Here is a 23,049-nt window from a genome sequence, read left to right on the forward strand (position 1 = left end):
AGGATCTGAAACTGAGAGCTGGGTCACTTTCTCTTCCTGATAGATCCTGCATGCCTTTTACGCCTTCAGTCTCAACTCAAATGTGATGTTTAGGAAGGGTGTCTAAGCCTCTTAGTGGCTCTATGCTTGTAAGTGAGTAAAGCCCTAGATTAAACAAGATCCACTGGCGCATTATCTTTGCATCCATATGGCAAAAAATGATGCAGACAACAAACTGGGAGAAAGCAAGCACATTTTATAAACAGAGTACAGCATACCTTAGTAATATACAGTAGTATCAACTGTTCTGATAAGTATCAGAACAAATCAGAGAGAGCAGATATGCAAACAATTGATTCATGATATGACTGCAATTGAGATACTGTATATAGCTATATAATATATACACATGGTAAATAATTATTTTTAAAAACAATGTGAATTCCCTTTGCACAAACACTTAAGTGGGAGTTCTTCCAGAAAGACAAATGCCTTCGCACATGTGAACAGTATTCAACATTAAGTTCAAATTAAAATGTTTTGCTAAACAAAAAATTGCAGACATTTTATAAAAGAGTTTTTGGAAAAAACATACTCTCACTCACCACAAATGTCTTTTTACAAGCAATTTATAAATGAACAGTGGAGATAATACATAACCCCTTAAGTATATAAAAAGACCATATAGCCAAGTACAGTATGTTGTTCTGTGAAGAGACACAATGCAAATATATAGGTCTGTAAATACATACAATATATTATAAATCCTAAAGAGAAATGTGTAAGGCCAGGCAAAGCCTTTAGTACGGGGCGCTGATGGCTTTATGGACTGCAGCTTTAGAAAACGTGCAATTAGACAAACAAAGAGAGACATCGTGCACATGCACATCTGAGTACAGGAATCCTGCAAATTGTGCAGACGTGTGTATTTGTAGCACGTCTCTGTACTTGATTCTCTTTATTTCTTATCATGCTTACATTTTGTCACCTTGATAAAGATGTTTTCTTTGTATATGCTTCTTAAGTTGCAGTGCATTGACCTCAGGGACACCGTACTCAAGCCTGTAAAGAAAAGAAAAGAAATCGGAACCTTTTCCAGATAAATCCCATTGAGAAAGAAACAAAAGCTCGACACCTACTTTTGTTACATTTACAAACGCAGTGTCAGAGCAGAGAGCCTTTACAGGAGGGAATAACGGAGTAGAGTTTGGTCACATTAGAACAGGCTACCATAAATGCTGCATTTCTCTTTCTGCTTATTGAAAAAAATCTTAAAAGAAAACACTGCTGCCATGCTGTACAATTATGGTTTGTCATTCCGACAGAAAAAGGGGAAATACTAAGACGTAATAAAAACTGAAATGTTTTGCACTGCAATGTTTGTCCAATTGTCCACCAATTGAAATGTTGGCACATATTGAAGGCTCATTGGGCAATGCTACGCTTGTGTGACACATACGTACACAGTGCTCAAATCTGATCATAAAACAAACACCCAAACAATAATGTCATCTGCCAATGTGTCTTGGGATGCATCATTTTCAAGGCAACGCCTCAACAGACCTATAACTGCTGTACGCACAGTAGAGGACGTGACTGCCCAATTGTTTTTGCTCTCAAGTCAGGCTGGAATGAGGCCAAGCCCTGTCCCCAGTGGCAAGATTAACGGCAGGATTTAGTGGAAGAGCAAAGAGAGATCCTGCTTTGACAAATCCAGTGTTCAACCCCATGTAGCCATCCCCAGTGCGCTTTCTCCATTATAAGTGTCGTCATGATCTACAATTGAAATACCGTCATGTCGATCGGGCGCATGTCCCATTCCCCTTTAACCTTGGCAAGAGAGAGTTCCCTCTTTATTGCAACAAATAATGCAACCAGTGCGTGGGGTTCTAGGACAGAAAGCTTTCTTTCACAGGACATGATTGATTTCCATTTAAATGGAAAGAGAGGAGCCATAACGCTTTGTGTGTATAAAACAAAACCATTGTTGTTATTTTCCCAATCATCCGCAGGACTTTATTTGATTTGTGAGATTAAATCCTCCCTCACACCCAGCTTCTTTCTACCAGTGTGAAGCATTAGTCTAACTCTCTACTGCCCTCAGAGAGCTGCTGTATTTACAGCCAGCGGGCCTAAAGTGAAAGCCTTTCATAACGTAACAGAAAGGGAGGAAGGAAAACATCATTCTTTGGGCAGTTGATTCATATAATTTCTTGCAAGATGTTCACACTATTTTCACATGTCTATTTACTAAGGTTGAGAAGAGGTTGAACAGGTTTTTATCTCTTATTGCTCAACCTCCTGTCACTCCTGGGCCTAGAACAGAAGGTGTCAGACAAGTGAAGTGAGCACTGGGCTGGCTTAGCGTGGATTAGCATGGTTTGTCAAGCTCCTCAACCATTTCACACAGGCAGGTCTGTTCCACAGGCACCGAATCAAACGCAAATACACTTTCACTGCATGGCTGGTAGGAATCATTTCTTGTTTCAGGTAGTTAAAAAAAGGGAAGCTCTTGCTGTGCTAAATCATCCCTTTTAACTAAAGAAGCTTTAAGCCATATTCACTGGCTTGGATTTGGATTCCTCAAATAGAATCCAATTAAAAAGGTTTGAATGTGTTCCAAATGTCCCCGGCTAAATTGCGTGTTTGTGGTGTATACACGGCTGGGGCAGAGACTAAAGTATACAACAGTGGAAAGAAAATGTATATGTTTTGTTAGTAGTTGGTGTAGTAGCGAACTATGAACTGCATGGAGGAAGCAGGCTGTTGTGCAAATAAATCTGTCCTGAGTCAAAGAGTAGGAAACGACATAACCCAACGCTCCTCTCTTGTTTGTTATTGGACTCCACCAGGAACTAGACGGTCCCTTTCTGGTCCTGCTCTGTGGGCACGGAGTAGATCCTGAAGAGAGAAGGAGGACAGGCCACAGGAAAGGAAGGGGGATGAGAGGAGAGAGGGCAAAAAAAACAAGCATGTCAACGTCAAGATATTTTTAAAGTTATTTCTCAGTTTGTTAGAAGATAGAAACATCCCTGCGTGTCTGAATTCAGGAAAACTACACGTCTGCCTCATGCAGCGCTCTGACAGGAGCACGGTGACTGCATCACCTCAAAACACAGCTCATCCCCAGGTGTGACTTATAAACCTCGCAAGGCACTGTTGATCCAACAAGCCAGAGGTTGCTGTGTGATTAAGCTTCTTTTCAGCAGAGCGATCAGTCAGCACCAAACACTGCCGGAGCTGGCTGCAGCCCCGCGAGGCAGCCGCTAATCCTGCACAGGAATTTAACCCTTGCAGATTGTCTTGTGTTTCTTCTCTGCAATGGCAGTTTTTTCTGCTGCTGCCTGGAAATCTCTGGGGACTAACTTAAACTCTATAACCTCTCTCACCTGACCCGCATATCGTGTACACTGCAAAAACTGAAATCTTACTAAGATGAAATATCTTAAATCAAGACAAAATATGCTTATATTTTGTCTGCCAAGATATTTCCTCTTACAAAGAAGTTTTTGCTGTAGTGAATTTCACTTCCATTAAGTGTTTTTTTACTTCATTATCTTAATGAGGTTTTATTACTTGTTTTTGAGATTTTAATACTGATTCTGAGTAAATTAATGTTTAAATTGAGAAATACCATAATTCTAAAGATATTAGATCAACACTGATAAGTAGAAAACTGCTTTTTCAAAGTCAGAATATCTTATTGCAAGCATCCTATCCTTTTTCATCTCTTAACATATTAAAAACAGATAAGGACCAAATGAAATTCATTGTTTTATTGTCGCTCTAAAACCCAGTACATCAATTAAGTATGTCCATATATGAAATGCAGTATACAGAAATAACAGCACCAGCCAAGTCAAACTACTGCATTAAGAACATTCTTTTCAGCATGTATTATTCTTCAGCAAGCTAAAGTGATTGAGCAATATGTGCAAACATCTCATTTGAAAAGTTAAAGTAGGTAACATTATTCAGGCCAAGGGCATTTAGCAAACATAAACAGCATTGTGATAAACACCTAAATGGCTGATAACATGTTATGTAATTAACATTTAAAACAACCTGAAAGAAAGACCCAGTATTATACAAAGATACAGATGATTTAGGTACACTGCAAACTATAATGCAAAACGCATCTGGAATCCAAACAGCTAACATTTGAATCTGCTAATAACATATCCTAAGTCAGGACCTTAGTCCTACATTTAAACCTGCTAAGTTTGCTTTAAATGTTTCAACATCATCATATCAAAGGAACACGCTATGAGTCATTTGAACTGTTGTGTAATTCCATTACATCCCCAAGATAGTATTTCACTTGTACATAGGTTTGGCCCTTTCTGCTGATTGTGTAATAAGAGGTAAAATCAACCAGCTTTTCAGCATCCACTAACTCAGTGGCCTGTGCAAGGTGTGGGACCTCAACTTGATAAGCCATAACATTTCTATCAAAGCATATGGACTGAAAAGGCTGATATTCCAAACAATAAAGCTTAGAATCAACAAGAAATATGCTTTTGACAAGTCCAAATTCGGGTGTATTACCATTTAGTACATTGGCAAGAATCAAGGACTTCTCAGTAATGTATTTATTACCATTTATCACAAGCCATTTCACTGATACAGCGTGGTTAATTTCACTAAAACCTAGGAAGTCCCTCAATTTCCCATGTAAATATTGTAGATCTCTAACCTCAGATACAGGACCCATCTCCTTTTCATTTGAAAAAATTGGGTGCTTGGAAGGGTCAACATTTTGGCAGCTTTCATATATTTGGTTCTGATTAATCAAAGACTTGCATACATTTTTAAAATTGAGCTTGGAGGCCCATTGCTTAAATAAACAATGCTTAGACTCGAACCGCATACACATATGTCTGACCATGGGACCCAATGATTCTATCTGTGATGGCAAATGTATCATGTAATGCTGCTTAGGTGTAACATTGTGGTCTGGAAAAAGCTCCTTCCAATGCTTCAAATGACTTTCAATCAGTAACTTTAACCTTGACACAGTTGCAATGGTAAGAACAGGTGCAAACACTATTTGAACAATCTCTATTAAGTCCATTATCAACTGCACATATGCATTGACTTTCAAATGTTCCAAAACAAATGGCAATATCCTCAACAGGACAAGCATTTGCCCTGATGACTGCCTTAGTTTACCATCAGTTGACATCAGTGTACTCTGAGAAATTGGGGATGGTCGATCTCTAACATCTAGAGGCGAATAAGGGAAACCAAGAATAGCTGAATTCACAGAGTCCAGATTTAACTCTCCTGACTGAACAAGATGATTCAAAACACATTTAATTTCCAGAGAAGCTATACCCTCAAGAATGACATGCATAATGTCTTGCGGGGTTTGCCGAATAATATCAAAGGATGGGAAGTCAACTAACTTGCTCCTTCGATTGATCCCATATGTTGTTCTAAGGCTGTTGCGAAGCAAGTCTGTGTTAGCCTTTTCTATTTCATCACACTGTCTGACATGATTCTCCAATGTTCTTTTAATATATGCATCCTCGTTGAATTGTGACTGCATGTCCTCAAAAGAACACTCACAGTGTCTGCACTTACTGTAAGCAAAGCCCACTCCTTCTTTGAACCCTGCGAGTTCATGCTGTGCCAGGGTGTCACCACAGAGAGAAACCATAGCACCATGTATTGTTTTCTCCCCGTTAATAGTTTGAATTTTAACACCACTGTACAATGCATCCATGTCTTCCTTTATTCTATTCAATATTACATCTACACCAGATTGACGGAGGTCTGCTGATTTAGCCATCGCAAGTAGCCTAATAGCAGCCAGCTTAGACCTGTAATTTGGATTTATATTTCCTAGGGTGTAGTACACCATTAACAACTTGTTCTTTGATGAAAAGGATCCTAGTGGATTACAGATCTCTATTTCGTCTGTATACAGAATAATCTGCAGTGCATTTGGTTTCTCTGAAAATAAGGGATGAGATTTTAAAAGAGAACCATCAACAAGGTCATGAAAAAAACCTTCACTGCACCTCTGGGGTACCTCTTCAATCATAGTCAAAATCCTCGGATGTAATAGGAACTGCTCTACACTTTTGACTAATGGTACATAATAAAATAATTTGTCTTTGATGACAAATCTGTTGATCCTCCACGTTTCTTCCTGCATATGGTTCGAGCAATTGGAATTTCCTCTGCATCCACACAACAAAACTGCTTCCTAATAACACTGTTCTGGCGAAATGTTGTTGAAACGTTAGCAAAGGGGTCAATGAAACTGTCAAATATATCCATTGCATCTTTTCCAAGTTGATTGGTTGTACTTCCTGAATTCTTCTTTAGAACTTCCTTCATCTGCGTCCTGAGGTTGTCCAATAGTGATGATTGATACTGCTGTACCCCAGCAACAATGTCATTCATGCCTTTCTGAAAATGAGAGATTGAAAGCGATGTGATCAATCTTTGATGTTGGTAAACATTATCATGATCACTGTAGCTTTATGTGATATACAGTTTTGCTTATGACATAGACACAACAGTAAAGTGGATAACAAAGCACTAAAACTGAACTCGGCCATCAGTGAACCACTATTAACTGCTAACTGTGTACAGTAGGTAGCCAAATACTGTGCTCTGTTCTCAAAGAAAAACTAGGTCTAACTTAATATATGGCTACACTGTGTCTGGTTATAAATTGTAATAAAATATGGGAAATCCCTTACTGGGTTAGTCAGAGTGAATGGCTTGAATTTCTGGATAATAAATGCTCATTTGCATTTCTTTGTCGCACACAAAATATTTCCTGTTAATATGTTCTGAGAAGCAGATCACACATGGCATAATGCTTTTAGTCCAAAAAGGTTACATAGGAAGCATTTTACCTGTGACAGACGATGCTTGGATCGGGCATTGATAACAAAGGCAGTGGCATGTGTTGTCAGATCCTACAATACAAAATGTAGTAACTTGACATTTGCAGGTATAACATTACTCAATGTGACAGAAATATATAATCTTTAAATGTATGCACATCTGATGATAAAAAACTGGTGACATGTGGTGAGCAAAGATAGATAATTTAATATTTTGTAACTCTGACCAAAACATATCAAACATTAGTACTCCAACAAGACAATAAGCCATTCTAACTCTTTATGTGTTCATTTAGTTTTGCTAGTACAGCACATAGAAATACATCTTCACATATACCTCTAGGTTTTATGAATCATTTGGTGAATTTAAATGAAATATTTCAACATAATATTGATATATAAATTATATGCTAGGCCAATATTAGCCACTACTATATCGGCCTGACCTTTATTTAGCAGCCCTTAATTTTCAGTAGATAGTCAACAACAAAGAAAACATACTTGGTGCACTGTGACAGCTCCATCTTGGTCGATGCCCATTTGCTCTTCAACTGAGTCAGGTGTGTGAAGGTTCTGATCCTCGCTGCTGGAGTCGGCTGGAAGCTGATCGGGTTGAATGTTGTCCTGTGTACAACATATCAAAGAAACAAGATTGTTTGAAATTGTAAAAAATTAAAAAATTAGCTTCACTAAAAGAGCAATTTAAATATGTAATTCCTTTCTATCTAAGATTATTTTCACATTAAACAAACTTTGGGGGTAAGAGTTATTTCAGCAACAATTATTAACTGTAAGCCGTAGCACTTTATCCATTGTCTGGGTAACACTCTTTATTACATTTTTTCAGTCCAGAAAACAAAACCATGAAACTTTTTTTTCTAATCAAATCTGAAAATCTATTTATTTTTGTTTTAAGTTTAATAGTGGGTAAAGAATTTGAGATTTATTTCTGATTTGCTAAAACTGTGAATTCAACAAATCATGTGCAGATCCTGACAGTGATGCATGCACCTTGCAGAATATTGCAGAGTGAAAAAGTGGAAAACCATAATTTTTGTGATTTACTGTTTTAGTAACTGTGGCCGAACACCAACGTAATGCATATTTTTAACGGTTTTTTCATCCCCACAAAAACACTACATAGCTAACTGCTGAATTAAAAATATATGGTTGACAGATGCCGCCTGCTTGTAGCCTAGCAGATTCATTAGTTAATGCTAATGGATTTATAATAACTAAATGTGGCTGATCAGTATTGGCTAACGCTATCTGTAGCATCACACAATGTACGAAACTAACCCTGTATCCGAGTGGCCACGTGGCCCAAACACTGTAGCTAACAATCTTAGCTGAATTAGCAGACGTTACTTACTTTTTGCTGCGGTCCTTGTGTTTCCTCCTGTCGGTTTTCATATCCACGTGTGGCGTCGCCAGGTCTGGTGTCTTCAAGAAGATGTTGAAAGTGTCTTCTCTTTACATGATGGTAGAATGAGTTGTACACTCTATATTCCTCAGTGCATCCATCAATGCCACAGAGCAACCTGAAGTCAGAGCTGCGACTGTGCAGTCGATTAATATGGCTCAATAATAATTTCAGTGAAAAAGTTATAAAAACGCAGCAGATAACGCACCGCCAAAGCATCGTGAAATCTTCCAAAAGTTAACGATATTAAAACGTTTCTGCAGCAGGCCATGTACACGTTGGGGAAAATAACTAATGAAGTGGGTTTATCACATTCTCTAGCTGTATGGGGGAGGCCGGTGAGTCGTCTTCCTATATATATATATACACGTCATAATAATGCCTGGGAATAACTTGTGGAATGATGTGCATCTAGAAACAGATGTTTGAAATGTTACCTATGACCGCATCAGTTATTAATATTCCTAATATTTGCAACATATAAAATATCTCTGTCACCCCTCTTTAAGAAATGGTACCTTCCAATGGGAACCGCGAAGAGGGTCCGTTAAGGGCGTGTGTTAGGTCAGGTGCACCTAGCTTCAGGACGTTGCTGGCTAGCTTTCCTTCAGGCAGAAGACTGAACCTCTGCAAGTGATTGAACATTAAAACTACGCCATGGATGAAAATGGAAGAGATATCACATGCTTGGATCCTATAGCAACTGCAGCATTAAAAGGTAATGTAATTTTGTATTTTATACTGCACCTCTCCAGCAAGCTTTACATTATTTGAATCGGTTGGACTTAGCTAGGCTGGCTACATATCTAGTTAACTTAGCTAATATCTACTGTAAGCTGTTAATAACTGCACAATCGACAAATCGTGGTTAACATTTTAGTTGATACTGTTTTATTGCCAGAAATAATGTCAAGAAGCAAATGAGCCTTCCACAACTGACAGTAAAGTATTTAGCATAGCCATCTTTGGCGCCCTTCTTTGTTGTACACTAGCATAGCCATCTTTGGCGCCCTTCTTTGTTGTACACTAGCATAGCCATCTTTGGCGCCCTTCTTTGTTGTAGACAGCATTTACAAATGCGTTGTTGTATGATAGTGCAGTGCAGGCTATTGAAACTACACTGTCCTTTGGATATAAGCAGGCTTGGGACGTAAATTATGCTTATTTGAATAAAGATTTCAAGGTAAAGACACTGTTTTGAAAATAAGTTTAACTGTGTTTGCTCTTAAACATCAAGATTTGTTTTATTGTACTATAAAAGATGCTGAAAATGTATAACTTTTATAGCCTATGAGATTTTACACATTTGTGTTATGGATTTATCCTAACAACATGCCTCGTTTATTCATTTCCCTGGTGCATTTTCATTTGGCCAAAATAACTTTAACTCTGGATGAACCTATTGTAACAGCAATTTTTTCAATCAATTATAAGTAAGTGCAATACATTTTTTAATGTTAAAGAAAATCTTGTGAAGCCAGCCAGAAATGTACATTACTCTTTCATTTTATGTATTTAGATAAATATGTTATTAGTTGCTTTTTACCTTATTATTAACTGTGTGGTTAAATGTGTTTTCAGCTGCTAATATAAGCAGAGACATGCTGCCCAGCCTCTCTAAGGAGGACTTGCGTGATCTCCTTCCCGGGCCTGAGCACTTCAGAAGAAGAAGAACCATTTGGAGACTCAATCATGATGAAAATGAGGTAATTCCAGATTCTAACATTTGAGGGACTTTAAACCGGTTACCAAGTAAGCCTTTCCTAGTCATCATGCAGTTATTTGAAGTGGAGTTTTTTGGTTGTGTTGATTTTTGTTGTTGTCACAGCGTAGTGCTCTTTTCATTGTAAATACCATTTTATATATATATATGCATCTTTTATACAGGGCCAGGAGACAGACCTGTGTAGACCGAGTACCTCCCATGGGACTTGTGATTTCAGCCCTATTCCTACCCCCCAACCTTCCTTGTTTCCCTCCTCTTCCTCCTCCTGCCCCAACCCCTCTCCATCCCCCGTCTTTTCTCCACCCTCCTTCTCCTCTCAAAGCCCACAACCCCAACATGGTGCCAGCAGAACCGTACAGCTTCCCAGTCCACTGTATGTTTTATACACAGACACAGAATTGGAGCAATCACGAAGCACCTTTTCTGAAAAGCAGCGTGCTGGAGAAGAAGGAGACTACGTCCTTTCCAAAGATCTTCGCTGTCGATTAATCAGGAATACAGTCACAAGCATGCTTTCCATTAAAAGAGCAGCTGGGGATGACTTTAACTATCCATGCAGCCGTGAACTCACTGTAATGGCGAAGCGTCTGATTGAGTACTACCCAATGCTTCGGGACAGATCTCAAACCAGTAGAGCTGAGTGGGTATGTCACTATTCAAGTTTTCAACTCATGGTTCAGACAAAGCACTGCAATCATTTGCCTATCAAACTGGGAGTGATGTGTTTTATCCAGTTCAATAAGAGCTCTGTGCAACTGCTTGTATGGTGTATTTTGTTTGATACAAGTTTGTTTTATGTGAGTTATAACAGAACCTGTTGTATGTCTGTCTTGTAAGGAAACTGTGAAAAAGCAGCTTTTGAAAAGGGTCCAGAATGTGACAACCCCCAAAAAGAAGCAGGGTTCAACTCCTTCAAGAAAGAGGCCTAGGAGTTTAAGCTTTCAGAGCAGCCATGAGACGTACACTGATGAGACTGATGAATCCACCGCATCAACCTTGATCTTGGAGAGATCACCACCATCTCGATGCAGCACCCCGGAGGCTGAACAGTTATGTGGTAAGTACATAAATTGAAATAGTAGATAGTTAAATCTCTTCAAGAAAATTTTATAATATCAATAAGTTATTTTAGAACCCTTTTTTATTCAAGATTACTCATCTATGTTTGCCCTGTGTCAGTCACTATGGCTGTTTGTGTGTTAATGTCTCATTTCAACTTTAACATCAGAAATGAAAATAGTGGGGTTTATGTTTTCTAGCATCAGAAACTGAGAGCCCACAGACCCAGGCGAGACACTATAAGACTCTACAGGCGATGTATAAAACTAAGGCCAGACCGAACAAGATGGATGTTGCTCAGCTCCTGGACCTCGAAATCCAAGCGAGAAGGGCCTTCATTGACTCTGATGTTACAAAGGAGCAGGACAGGCCTTCCAAGATTCTTAAAGCTTATCCTTGCTTTGGAGAACTGGATCATGTAAGCAAATGTTGTACAACTATGCTTCCTAATTCAGATAACGTTAGACCAAATTTGAAATGAGAAATGGTGTGACAATTAAATCAGATCTGTCTCATTATTTATAAATGAATGACTTGCTTATTGAATACAAATATGTATTCTGCATAGATATATAAAAACCCTCCACTTATTTAAAAATAACTAATTTCACAAATGTGCTTCTGATACACACAACATTATTTTGTTAGTATTATTGGTCCAATATACGTATTTAAAAATAGTGTGTGCATAAGACATACATTTGCAAAAAAACACATGTTTCTATGTGCATATTTTTGTTAAGTGACCATTTAAATCACATTATACACATATTAATCTTTTTTTGGAAATTCAGTTATGAGACGAATTACTAACCCTTGGAATGTAGATTTTAATATTTCTTCTACATATTTTCTCTCTCGTTGTTTTAGCTAATGGATGAACTACGGCGGGTCCTCAATCAGGGCAACTCCCACTTCTTAACGGAACTTAAGACCCGGTGGGGGACCTTTTGTGAGAGGGCACAGTTTTATGGAGTTTTCAAAAAGCTCATGAGGCCTCCGCAGCTTGACAAAGGTGATTATTATCTCTGACCATGTCTGTTTATTAACTGACTGCAGGAAACGGAATGACACTTTTTTTTTCAACAGTAAAGCACTCAATTGCCATGATGAAGGCTTTACCAGAGATGTTCCCATCACCTATGGCCCCACCCAAGAAGTTAAGGCACGCAAGTGAGGCTCTGCTCCACGTCCTTGAGGTAAGAAAATGTATAAGAATTTTCTCATGTCGATACAAAGAGTGAAATGTTGTGATCATATTTGTTTCCCTTTTTGTGACGATTTCTTTGTCTGTTTTTGTGTCAGTCTGCAGAAGACCCAAACACCTTTCTTCAGACACGACCACTTTCCAGCCCTGTTGTCATCATCTGCGAAACCAACTGTATACTGGCCATTGGAACCATGCCCGTGCTCATCTTCCCAAAAGAGGACATTCATGAAAGCGTGATGTATCTCATGGCATGTTATTACACCTTTCACCTCACCTATCCTAAGTGCATTGCAACACTCCTGTCTGTGGTGCAGACAGAAGTCCTCTTGGACGCCATTCACGACCATGACATGACTACTTCATACAAAAAGGCTATGGCCGACTGGAAAAAGTTCATAAGTGATTAGGGCACTTATATATGAGGGGCCGCTAGGGACAATATTCAGAAATACCGTTCACTTACACATGTGAAACACTCTCACACACACAACTGAAACCAAAATAATTTACAAACATATGTAAAAATCTCTCATATACACATATGAAACGCTCTCACACACATGACATCCAAAGTTATTCACATATGAAACGCACTCACACACGTGAAACGTACTCACACACACACCTGAAACGCACTCGCATACACCTGAAACGCCCTCACACACACACACATGTGAAACGCTCTTACACACACATGAAACGCACTCATATACACATTAAATGCGATTTCAATATGTTGTGTGAGAGGGATTTCAGTTGAAACGGAAGGCATCTCGCCTTTTAGAAATGTGCGCTTCTTCGCAGTTTTTTTTTTTTTAAACGACTTCCTTTTCAACCGAGATGCCTTCAGATTCAACTGAAATCCCTCTCACACAACATACTGAAATTGCATTTCATGTGTATATGAGTGCGTTTCATATCTGTGGGAGAGCGTTTCGTGTGTGAGAGAGTTTCAGGTGTGAGTGCATTTCATGTGTGTGTGAGAGCGTTTCAGGTGTGAGTGCGTGCGTTTCACATGTGTGTGTGAATAACTTTGGAATTCATGTGTGTGAGAGCGTTTCATATGTGTATGAGAGATTTTTAGATATGTTTGTAAATTATTTTGGTTTCAGTTGTGTGTGTGTGAGAGTGTTTCACATGTGTAAGTAAACGGTATTTCTGAATAATGTCCCTAGCGGCCCCTCATACTTATAGTCCTATTGAAAATTGTTCGCTGAGTCAAAAGTGTCATGAGAATTTCACTTGTGTTGTATTTTACAGTGAAAGAATGTTCTCTTTTTTTCTAAAGACATATCTGATGACTGACCTTTACTACGCAGTTTGAAAACAATAAAAACATTAAAAGAAATCATTTGAGACTCATTTTTCTTTAAGCAAGCAGTCAAAGTTTATATCTTGATAGGATTAAAGATTTTTGAAGGTTTTGTCTCTACGTTTCTTGGTATTTAGCCTTATTTTAAGAATAGCACCGAATGCTGAATTTAAGTAGATTTTTCTACATATTAAGAAAATAATTCTTAAATCTTATCTTGTATCTAGACAAATATACCTGTTTAAAGTGAAGCTGCACTGGATTTAAGAAATGTTGCCTAACATAAAATAGAATTTTGGGACAATAGCAGTAGAATATGCTGAATTCAAGCACATTTTCCTTATAATAAGATTATATTCCTTCCTTGCATCAATTCAAATGTACTTATTTTTGGTTTAAAAACACTCGTTTTAAGATATATGTAGATATTTTTAGGCTAGATATATTTACTTGTTTTAAGAAGGTCTTGGCAAGTGAATTTTTCTTGTTCTGTTGGCAGATAATTTTTCTTATATTAAGTAATATATTACTCATTTTATTATTTATTTTACTTGTTTTTTTAGGCTTAGTTTTTGCAGTGTATTACTGCATCCCAGAATAAACAAACTGATTATGTGCAGAAAGCCTACCTAGAGCTAACTGCATTTAAGAAACAAGGTGTACACGAGAGGCAATAAGCGTTAAACTGGTTTAGGCTGTTCTGTCTGCTCTCTGAGTAATGTTGGCAGATTGTCGTCATGACGCCAGGATCATGTTTACTCAATTGTTTTATTTTAGGCATCTACTCAGGCCTCAGTTCATGAGGTAATCTATGGACAAGTTGGATCCTGTTCCAGTCAGTTATACAGAGCCAGCAGCCCCGTCTTAAGACTATTGTTACAGGGCTAACATGGGAGGGTTAGAGGTGGGGAGCGCTCATTGGTTGCAGTGCCGGGCCCCTGGCTGTTAAACTCTTCTCTGTGCAAGTCCAGACGGGCTCTGATGGGTGGAGGCTGGTTACGTTCTGCACCTGATTGTTTTTTCTCTGGTGTTTATGCTGATGAGTTGGGTGAAGTAAGGTTCATTGGCAAGCAGAAAGGCTGTTACCCATCAGACTGGTTATATCAGCTGTAAGCGTTAAGTGGAACATGCATCTCTCAAATATCAACTTTGAAAATAAAGAGATTTGCCCTTACCCTTGCTCTCGATTGCGCATTTTCCTTCTTACTAACATTGTGACTGCAAGAAAGAAAAATGGAAAAAGGTCACAGCTGCACCAAAGAAAAGTTCATATTTGCTAAGGTATTAACAGCTTTACAAGGCGCACAGGGACTTCAGCAGTGCATTTTTCAACTGTGTGAAGGAAACAGGCTCTTTTTAACATTTAACTAAATTATTTCTCATTAAAAACACAGAATACTTACTGATTATTGCAGCACCCGAAATAGTCAACATAGCCACAGCTACAATGATGATAATCAGGGTGAACTGATCTAAAAAAGGAAATACAAAAAACATGTCCAAGTTGAAACCAGTGCATGATGTTATGAATTGTTCATATTTGTTGATATGTATTCTTGTATTTTAATTCATTCGCTGTATATCACTGATTATGAACAAACCACTTTTCTCACCTGGCCCTTCAGTTACACTTTCAGCTAGACGTGAGTCTGAAGGTTTTAGAATCACTGTAAATGGCAAAGAGAAGAAGAGAACAGTTCAAATGAGTTGTGCTGATTTCATGTGTACTGAACATTTCAACGCCCAACAGAGAACTTAATTCTCGTGCATACGGAATAAGAAAATAAAAGCTAAAAGTTGTACACAGTCTATATGTCTAGAGAGGGAGGGGGCTGAGGCTCCAGAGAAATCGCAGCTCTGTGCAGAAAGGCTGTTTCTCCAAGAGCCAACTGCTCTGTTTTAAATAGATCTGTAATTCTATCAAATGTCCATCAAAGCAAAGATGAGGAGTGACAGAAAGAAGTGCAGAGAGAGAATGAGAATGCCAATGTTGATTAGCAGACCAGCAGGATGGCGGGGATGTGGACGTGTTCATTGGCCTTTCGACAGCGTCCACAGGACTCCTCCAGGGAGCTAATTGATTCCATTCAGGACTTAATGGTTGGGAGGATAGAAAGCCAACAGGGGTCACAGCCCCACATATTTCACTGGACTAGAGTACCCTATACACAATGCTGCCTTACTGACAATAATTACAGGGGCCATAACCTCACATACTCTCCTTTGGACAGCTGCTGTGAAAGTGTTTGTGGGTGTGATGCAGAAGTAACCAGAAAAACGTATTGCCCTCCAATCCACCCCAGGAGGCAATAAACTCACCTGAATCCTCATCATCATCCGGAACTGTAAGGATGAGCAAGGAGAAATCTGATGTTAGTAAAGAAATCTGAAATGCATGCTTCACAGTGGGAGTACTATTGAACAATAAAAAAGTCATGATTCTGCACAATACTAAGGGCATAGACAACACTTTTAATCTTTCAGCAACACTATTGATTGGGAGTTTTATGAAGTCAGTTTAGGATCAAAAGGTCTGAGAGCGAAAAAAGAAAACTATAAAAGAGAATCAATATTGTACAAACAGAACTAAAATCTGTGGGAATAACAAAGCAGAAAAACAACACCTGTTTACCAGCAGGTGAGACATTTAAGAAATGTGTATTTTTGTATCTATCATGATGAATCTACATCGTGTATTTAAGTTATTCTGATTGACAAGATATTTGTAGTTCACATCGACAAACATTTCTGGAATGACCGTTGACATCTGTTAACTACTTCACACATGGCCTAAACAAGGACCCGCTAAGATTACAAATAAACATGTAGAAACAAGCACAGGACCTGAGAATGAAATAACTGTGTGGTCTTTTAGGATTAATTAGCTAAACATCCTGGTTGTCGTTTCTTATGATTGTGATCTTTCAGTGGATATAAAAGCTTGATGTAAATAAGATGTATCTTTTTATGTCTCTAAATTTGCCCTAGATTGACCAGTTACACACACTTGATTACCTTTTGGATAGCACTATGATAGCTGGGATAAAAGCCGATTGAAATACTTCATATTTTGCTCCTGTTTTTCTTTATTTTACAGATATAGATGCATTACATACCTCCATCAGCAGATCCTTCCAACTCGGAAACAGCTGTAAAAAAAAAAAAAGGCAAGCTGACAGTTAGTGGCCATACTTTTACATCCCTTGCAATCTTGCAATACAGAGTTTAAAATTGATCACAATCCAGAAAAAGATGATTGTGAATCATACAAACATTTGGGTTATGTGTAGTGTATTACGTATATTTTCCATCTGGTTTTATTTGATGGAATCTTGTAAACTACAATTGTACAGCACAGATTGTACAATTCTATTTTCAATTTTTGTATACATTTTTTCTTATATCTCATATGTGTGAACCTTAGCTTGCTGTAGCACCTTCTTTTATGGCTGTATAACTCAAAAGTGAGAGTACATCTATTAATCTGCGCAGACAGTTTACATACATAGGTAGGTGAGGAAACATGCCGGAGCAGGAATGCATGGACCCTGATTAGATGAGTATCACCTGGAAGCGTCACAGAGATGAGAACATACCAGAAGCAGCTGGCAGCAGTAGCATCAGACACAGGAACAGCAATCGCATCATCTTCAAATGCTGCGGGGGGAACAGAAACCAAGTTAAAAATATCTGCTTTTAATATTCAGCCATTGATGTGTACGAAATCTTGGTGTTTTGGTTTAAAGATAGGGTGAGACGGAAAGCAGGATTGCTGTCTGTTATTGGGGCTTGTGTGGCACTTTGAGATTAAGGATCACATACTGCGAGTCAGTGGAAAACTAAGATTTCAGAGCCAACAAGTCCTTGTATCGTTTTAACTGGATAGATTGTAATCTGAGGTGAGCGGTGGCAAAAGGTCAGATAATGACAGCCTTATTTCCCATAGTGCTCAGCAAAAAAACTGCTGAGAATTCTGTCCTAGTTAGCTGTCAACAAGTGCCTATCCAACATTTCCCCCTCCCTGTGCAAATCCTGGGTGCCACGCCAGGTGTTGAGCAACAATATAGTGTCCAATGACGTCCACTGAAAAAAGCTAAACAAATATATCATTTTGTTTATTTTATCCTGCTGAGAAATATTCTTATGAATAGAAAAAGTAAAATAACAAAGCCAATTTCACTAGAAAATATATATATCCGTCAACTTCATCTCACCATAGAAACAAGTGATGCATTTGTATTGGGAAATATTTGTAATTGTTTTCTTGAGAAATCTTACAAGTTCCTCATGGCACAGGGCCCAAAACAAACCCGACCTCTGCTGCCCATTTAGCCAACATAGATGTGAAACGCAGATGTTCTTCATCCGCTAAACAAAGCCCCAGCTGTGTCCAACACAATATGAATGGTGATATTTTTAAATGGGAGAAAACATGGGAACGACTTCTCTTCCAGTCAAAGTCCTGGATGAAGCCTTGTTAGTCAGATTTAGCAATTGAGGTTGGCTTGGGATCAGGAACCAATAGGCATGCAATGTTTGATACCACAAGGAACTCTCCCATTGACCTTTGTGCCAAATGTTTTACTGTACTCTTCATTGTGAGCTGTGCCCATTGTATCCTTGTTTCCTTGGCTGTTAATGACTGTGGAAAGAACTGAGGTGACCCGTATTGTTAGGTGCAGGGCTCTAAGGGGCAGCAGTAGCAGCAAACAGCGACCCGACATTCTGCTTCCTACTCATTCATACAATTTAAGGATGTGGATATCATTACCGTATGGCAATGTCAATTCTTATTTCCATATGTTGGTAAAGGGCAGTGAAAAAGAAAGAGGAATTGGCATAAAGACTGAGGACCTGTCGACATTAGTTTAATATTTCAATTCCTTTTTTTGACAGTTTTATGAAAGAGCTATGCCGCAGAACATTGGCCATAAACTGTAAATGTGAAACTGTTGATGTGATACTTATATGCTAGACAAATGTCCACCCTGTAGGAACGCATGAGAATGAGGACATCCCAAAACAAGATTATCTTCATGCTAAATTAGCAGAACAGCATTAAGACTGCATAGAAAAAAGATGTTAATCACACAAGTGAGGCTGATTGGAAAGAGAGTGCAGAGTGGGCTGTTCTGGCCTCCTGAATAGCTGCAGTAAATCTCCCAACGCAAACAACCTAAGAAGCTGCAAATAAAATCCCCTACTGTATCCAATTTGCTTTTCACAGTCGCTTTGGGTGAAATAATAAGCTGATCCAATTTGGAAATATGTATCAACTCAGTCCACTCCCTCTGTATCAAAACGGTGCGTGTAGCCTGTATTATTTTTCAAATTGGGTAATATATTCTTGTACATTTGAATGCCGATTGAATTTGCAAAATATAATAACCACTGGCTTGCTTATAAAGCAGACATACCAGTTGACTGCTGGCTAGAGATGCAAAGATGAACGTTAGTAAATGTAGGATTCATAAAACTGTCTTGAGTGCAACGCTAAAAACATGCATACTGTACTAGTGGCTAGCAGGATAATTTGTCTTGTTTTGATCAATCATCCCTGATTTAGTTTTCAACTGACAGGATTAACCCTATGCCTCATACCTGTATGACCAGGTCAGCCCACAGAAACACTTCATCTTGTTTACCAGGTTTCATTTTGAATGATAAGTGCTCACCACTCCTTACAACCCACCCAGTACAACCTATATCAACAAAGTACACTCACAAGCAAAGCTTAAAGACATGTATAAGCAGAACTACTTGCAGAAATAGACTTATCTCTTCCTTATCTGCTCAAACTGATAACAGCCCTCAGCTCAACCACTGCGCATCGCTGACAAGACTTCACAGCGATAACAATCACTAATGTGCAAAGATGTAAGAATTACTGTGGCCTAGAGAGTTCCTGAGGAAACAAATGTGTAAAATAATGAGAGAAAAAGAAGACAGAAGATATCAGGAAACACTATTTATTATTGTGAAGATGTGTCAACAATAAAACAGATGAGCCCAAAAACAAAGAACCGGCAGATGGAATAAGGGAAGAAATGACCCAGATCGTTTGTTATTCATTGTCATTCAATTTTTATAAAAGTGGTAGCATACTCTGGATCAGTGAAGAGAGAAAGTATTCTGATTGGAATGTTTACTCAGCTCTGGCATCTCTACCGAAGCTGTTTATCCTAGTGTGGTTGATGCATATGCATATTGTTTCCGATAACATAACATACTCTGGTATGCCACTGGACCACAAACAAAGTAACAGGGAAACACATGGTAAAATGAAAGTAAAGCAAAACTCACAATACCTCCGTTGATGTCTCGCAAGCCAATGAACAATCCACCACAGTCTGACTACTCAGCAGCTATTTCCAATTCAAATGATTTGTGATGTGTTGAGCATAAGGCCAATAAGGGTAACAGCCAACAACTAAAAGGATATGAGAGTGTCTGACAATGAAAGCAGTCGTGAGACACATATACTGTATTTGCATACACCCACCCATCACCCACCACCCCCCCCCCCCCCCCCCCCTCTCTCGTTGTCAATGCCTGTGTGCAAAGATACACAACCTGTGAACACACACCGATATGACGGGGAACATCACAGTTTGGCATTTTCCACCTCTATCTTAACTAAAACAGCAACAACCCAATTTAGTGCTGGAGAGCTCATGTTTACTTGATCAGATTGAGATAAAGCGGGGTTTTCTATCTGTTTTGTTAACATCACTATCACAAGACATATCCAATGCATGTATGAAATGCATCCTCATCACTACTCCAGGAAAGAAGCAACACACAATGTGCAAAAAAGAAACTCTGCAAAGACGAGTTGTAAAGAGTTCAATGTGTTGCCCCTGCTTCACCTCTGACACTCCCTTGGCAAGCAGCTTGATTAACAATAGTAGAAAATACTTTGATATTTGTTTACTGACTAATAACAGGTCAATAAGTTCACTCAGAGCACACTGTATGGCATGACAATATTTGAAACACAGGAAGTAAAAGATGAGTTGCTGCAGAGTAACACGACCTTCACCTACTGCTACCTGCTTCCTGCTTCCTCAAGGATGACGTTTATACATTGAATGGAAATCAAGCACAGTCTCTAAATACATGAACTGTTGTTTAGAAATCCATGTCCATGAGTTACACTGAGAATGATAGGATGCAGCAGGTAATAACACTAACGTTGGTGAACTTTGTGATAAATGATGAGAAAAAAAGGAGGTATAAGCACGAAGAAGTTGACCTGCAAGCCACACACCAATGTGATAAAAGTCAATATTGCTGGTTGTATCCGTTACATTGCAGCCAAGAATTGACAACAATTTAAAATAATACAGATTGTATTGTAAAATGTGTTACGTTGCTCCGTTTAGAGAATATACGTTTCCAAATAATATTGAGTTACATTTCTTCAGCTCCGCACAACATTTGACACACTCACCACAGCCATTAGTCAGTCGAGGAGATGATCCGCACTGAACGGAGCAGACTCGTTAACAGGAAAAGCTGTGTGCTGCTGTGTGAACTTCAGGGAAACTCTATGCTCACTTAGCCTACAAGGGGATTCACAGCCACCTCACAAAGCGGTGAACTGCCCCTTAAAGTTTCTCTGTCAAGTTGTTGTTGCTTCTGCGGAAAAAACCTCCATGTGTCTGTGTGAGAACTGCTGTCACGACAATTTCCTGAAAACGGCTGAGATACAGCTTAGGTGGTGATGGGGCGCGATAACACTGAAGCAGATATGTGCCAAATAATTTAACAATTTAGGATGACATTTAGTAATAATGGGTGATTGCGTTTTTATTTGAACCGGAGTAAAACCTAAAAAAGATACCTAATAATTTAAATAATAAAAAACAAAACAACGCTACAGCATGTTGCTATTTAAATTTTAATGATAATGCCGATCACCTGGCGGTTACAATTAGTGAAAATGATGACGTCAACCCGTTTTCCTTGATTGGCTACAGGTGTGCTAACAGGATATCTTAACCACCTTTCCCTCGTTGCTAGCAGTGTGGCGCTAGCTCATCCCTAATATTCGATTCGATTTGGGTTTTTCTTGTCATGAAAAACGAATTGCTATAGTTGTTTAATTCAAGTAAGAGTGTCCCTTTTCTGTGCAGTAATGCAGTTTTTGCTGCTGCTCCAGGTGTGCCTGCTTGGACTTGGTAAGTGACATGACTGGGCTATTGTTTGTAGGTACACACGTGTTTTAAAATCGAGTCATCTTTATTTGCACAATGGGTAGGCCTATAACCTGAGTTTTTCTCCCAGCATGTATGTGCTTTCTTCACTCAGCTATTTTCATTTTTACTTGTATTACTTCTCTCAATATTTGCAGCACACTTGCTTTAGGTTATTCCTCTTACACCTGAAACACTCAAGTCTCAACACAGTTCTGCTGTCTACCTTTTCTTTGTCTAGTTTTGAGTGATGAGCTGGGTATGGCTATGTCTCTGCCCTTGTAACAACAACAGATACTAATCCATGCATTGCTGAAGGGAATTATGGTTGATAATTGGTGTCTTGAGACATTTTCTGTAGTCTGCATTGGGATGCGATTTATATTTGAAAATACATCAGTGCTGTAAAGTAGCTAAATATGTTTACTTGTGTACAATTTTTAGAGGAACTTTTATTTTCTGCTATACGTTGTACTTAAACCGCACTTCAATTCAGAGGTTAATGTTGTACTTTTACTCCACTATATTTATTTAATACCTTTTTACTTACTAGTTAAGTGAGTATACAAAGTAATTAAAACTAGCTGCACCTTTTACCAGCTTTGCTAAACACATTTTGGCATCAATGATTGTAATCAAAACTTGTATTTATTATTCTGAAATGGGCACATCTGCATAAAGAGTACTTTTATGTAGGAGTATTCCTACATCATGGTATTCCTACTTTTACATAATTAAAAGAGCTAAGTACTTCTTCTTCCACCTCTGATTGCTTGTAACAAACAAAGGTGACACTACAACAATAATCTGACTCTTTTTTTGTCACAATGCTATTGCTATGAGTTTAAATATATGATAAAGTAATATTGATAACTGATATTTAAAATCTCAATATCATTGGTTTTAAATTCTAACTGTAAAGTTATCATTACTGACTCTAAAACGCAGAATAAACAACGTTTAAAACACATTTTGAAACCGCATTCTTTTTCAATGTTTCTATAGATATCAAGATGTTTTTGGACATTGTAATTGTGTAGGAAAAATATATCATGACAGACTTAAAAATAACTCTTAAGTTTCATGCTAACCTAAGACAACCCAAGTGACCTCATACATGTTTAGAAAAAGAATAATTGAACTTACGTTTCAATGAGCTGTTCAGAGTTTTCTCTCTTCACTGCTGATATGTTGTTTCTCAGACGCCAGGATCCTTGTTATCATGGAAACTGCCCGAGTGAGTGTGCACGTTAATACAGGTGTAACCAGTCAGGAA

The 23,049-nt window shown here is 38.5% G+C and overlaps 3 protein-coding genes and 1 long non-coding RNA gene across 7 annotated transcripts in view; 2 read left to right on the top strand and 2 right to left on the bottom strand.

Moving 5' to 3' along the window:
• Positions 1 to 215: 215 nt before the first annotated feature.
• On the bottom strand, positions 216 to 23,049 carry si:dkey-262k9.2. 4 transcript variants are annotated; one of them, XM_034228206.1, is made up of 8 exons: positions 22,920 to 23,049; positions 17,172 to 17,232; positions 16,692 to 16,724; positions 15,895 to 15,918; positions 15,189 to 15,242; positions 14,979 to 15,047; positions 14,751 to 14,793; positions 216 to 2,880 (listed from the first exon to the last, which is right to left on the bottom strand). In XM_034228206.1, the coding sequence occupies exons 2-8, from the start codon at positions 17,221 to 17,223 to the stop codon at positions 2,835 to 2,837; spliced, it is 321 nt and encodes a 106-aa protein (XP_034084097.1). In that variant the 5' UTR covers positions 17,224 to 17,232; positions 22,920 to 23,049; the 3' UTR covers positions 216 to 2,834. The 4 variants fall into 4 exon arrangements, with proteins under 4 accessions (XP_034084097.1, XP_034084096.1, XP_034084098.1 ...); XM_034228205.1 differs by lacking the exon at positions 22,920 to 23,049 and adding an exon at positions 21,029 to 21,403; XM_034228207.1 differs by lacking the exon at positions 22,920 to 23,049 and adding an exon at positions 19,884 to 20,014.
• On the bottom strand, positions 6,116 to 7,843 carry LOC117554011. The gene is made up of 3 exons (XR_004570210.1): positions 7,347 to 7,843; positions 6,855 to 6,917; positions 6,116 to 6,399 (listed from the first exon to the last, which is right to left on the bottom strand). It is a non-coding gene; the product is annotated as an uncharacterized LOC117554011 (long non-coding RNA).
• On the top strand, positions 8,576 to 12,694 carry LOC117554007. Its single transcript, XM_034228202.1, has 8 exons — positions 8,576 to 8,986; positions 9,850 to 9,974; positions 10,156 to 10,638; positions 10,832 to 11,051; positions 11,254 to 11,471; positions 11,924 to 12,068; positions 12,143 to 12,252; positions 12,359 to 12,694. Exons 1-8 carry the CDS (start codon positions 8,926 to 8,928, stop codon positions 12,668 to 12,670), a joined length of 1,674 nt encoding a protein of 557 aa, XP_034084093.1. The 5' UTR covers positions 8,576 to 8,925; the 3' UTR covers positions 12,671 to 12,694.
• Positions 21,716 to 23,049, top strand: part of LOC117553912 (IgGFc-binding protein) — a 44,358-nt gene continuing 43,024 nt past the window's right edge. The window contains 1 exon segment of the mRNA XM_034228021.1: positions 21,716 to 21,758. Coding sequence (XP_034083912.1) covers positions 21,716 to 21,758 — 43 coding nt within the window.

This window comes from Gymnodraco acuticeps, unplaced genomic scaffold (assembly GCF_902827175.1).
Source record: "Gymnodraco acuticeps unplaced genomic scaffold, fGymAcu1.1, whole genome shotgun sequence".
Taxonomy (NCBI): Eukaryota; Metazoa; Chordata; class Actinopteri; order Perciformes; family Bathydraconidae; genus Gymnodraco; species Gymnodraco acuticeps.

Bases quoted from the DNA above. Each gene is read 5' to 3' on its own strand.
- LOC117554007 (XM_034228202.1), top strand. From the start codon at position 8,926: ATGGATGAAAATGGAAGAGATATCACATGCTTGGATCCTATAGCAACT. The intron at 10,639-10,831 runs GTATGTCACTAT...CTGTCTTGTAAG, and splicing joins AAACCAGTAGAGCTGAGTGG to GAAACTGTGAAAAAGCAGCT. The intron at 11,472-11,923 runs GTAAGCAAATGT...TCGTTGTTTTAG, and splicing joins GCTTTGGAGAACTGGATCAT to CTAATGGATGAACTACGGCG.
- si:dkey-262k9.2 (XM_034228205.1), bottom strand. The intron at 15,919-16,691 runs GTATGTAATGCA...TCATCCTTACAG, and splicing joins GGAAGGATCTGCTGATGGAG to TTCCGGATGATGATGAGGAT. The intron at 14,794-14,978 runs GTAAGTATTCTG...TCTTTCTTGCAG, and splicing joins TTCGGGTGCTGCAATAATCA to TCACAATGTTAGTAAGAAGG.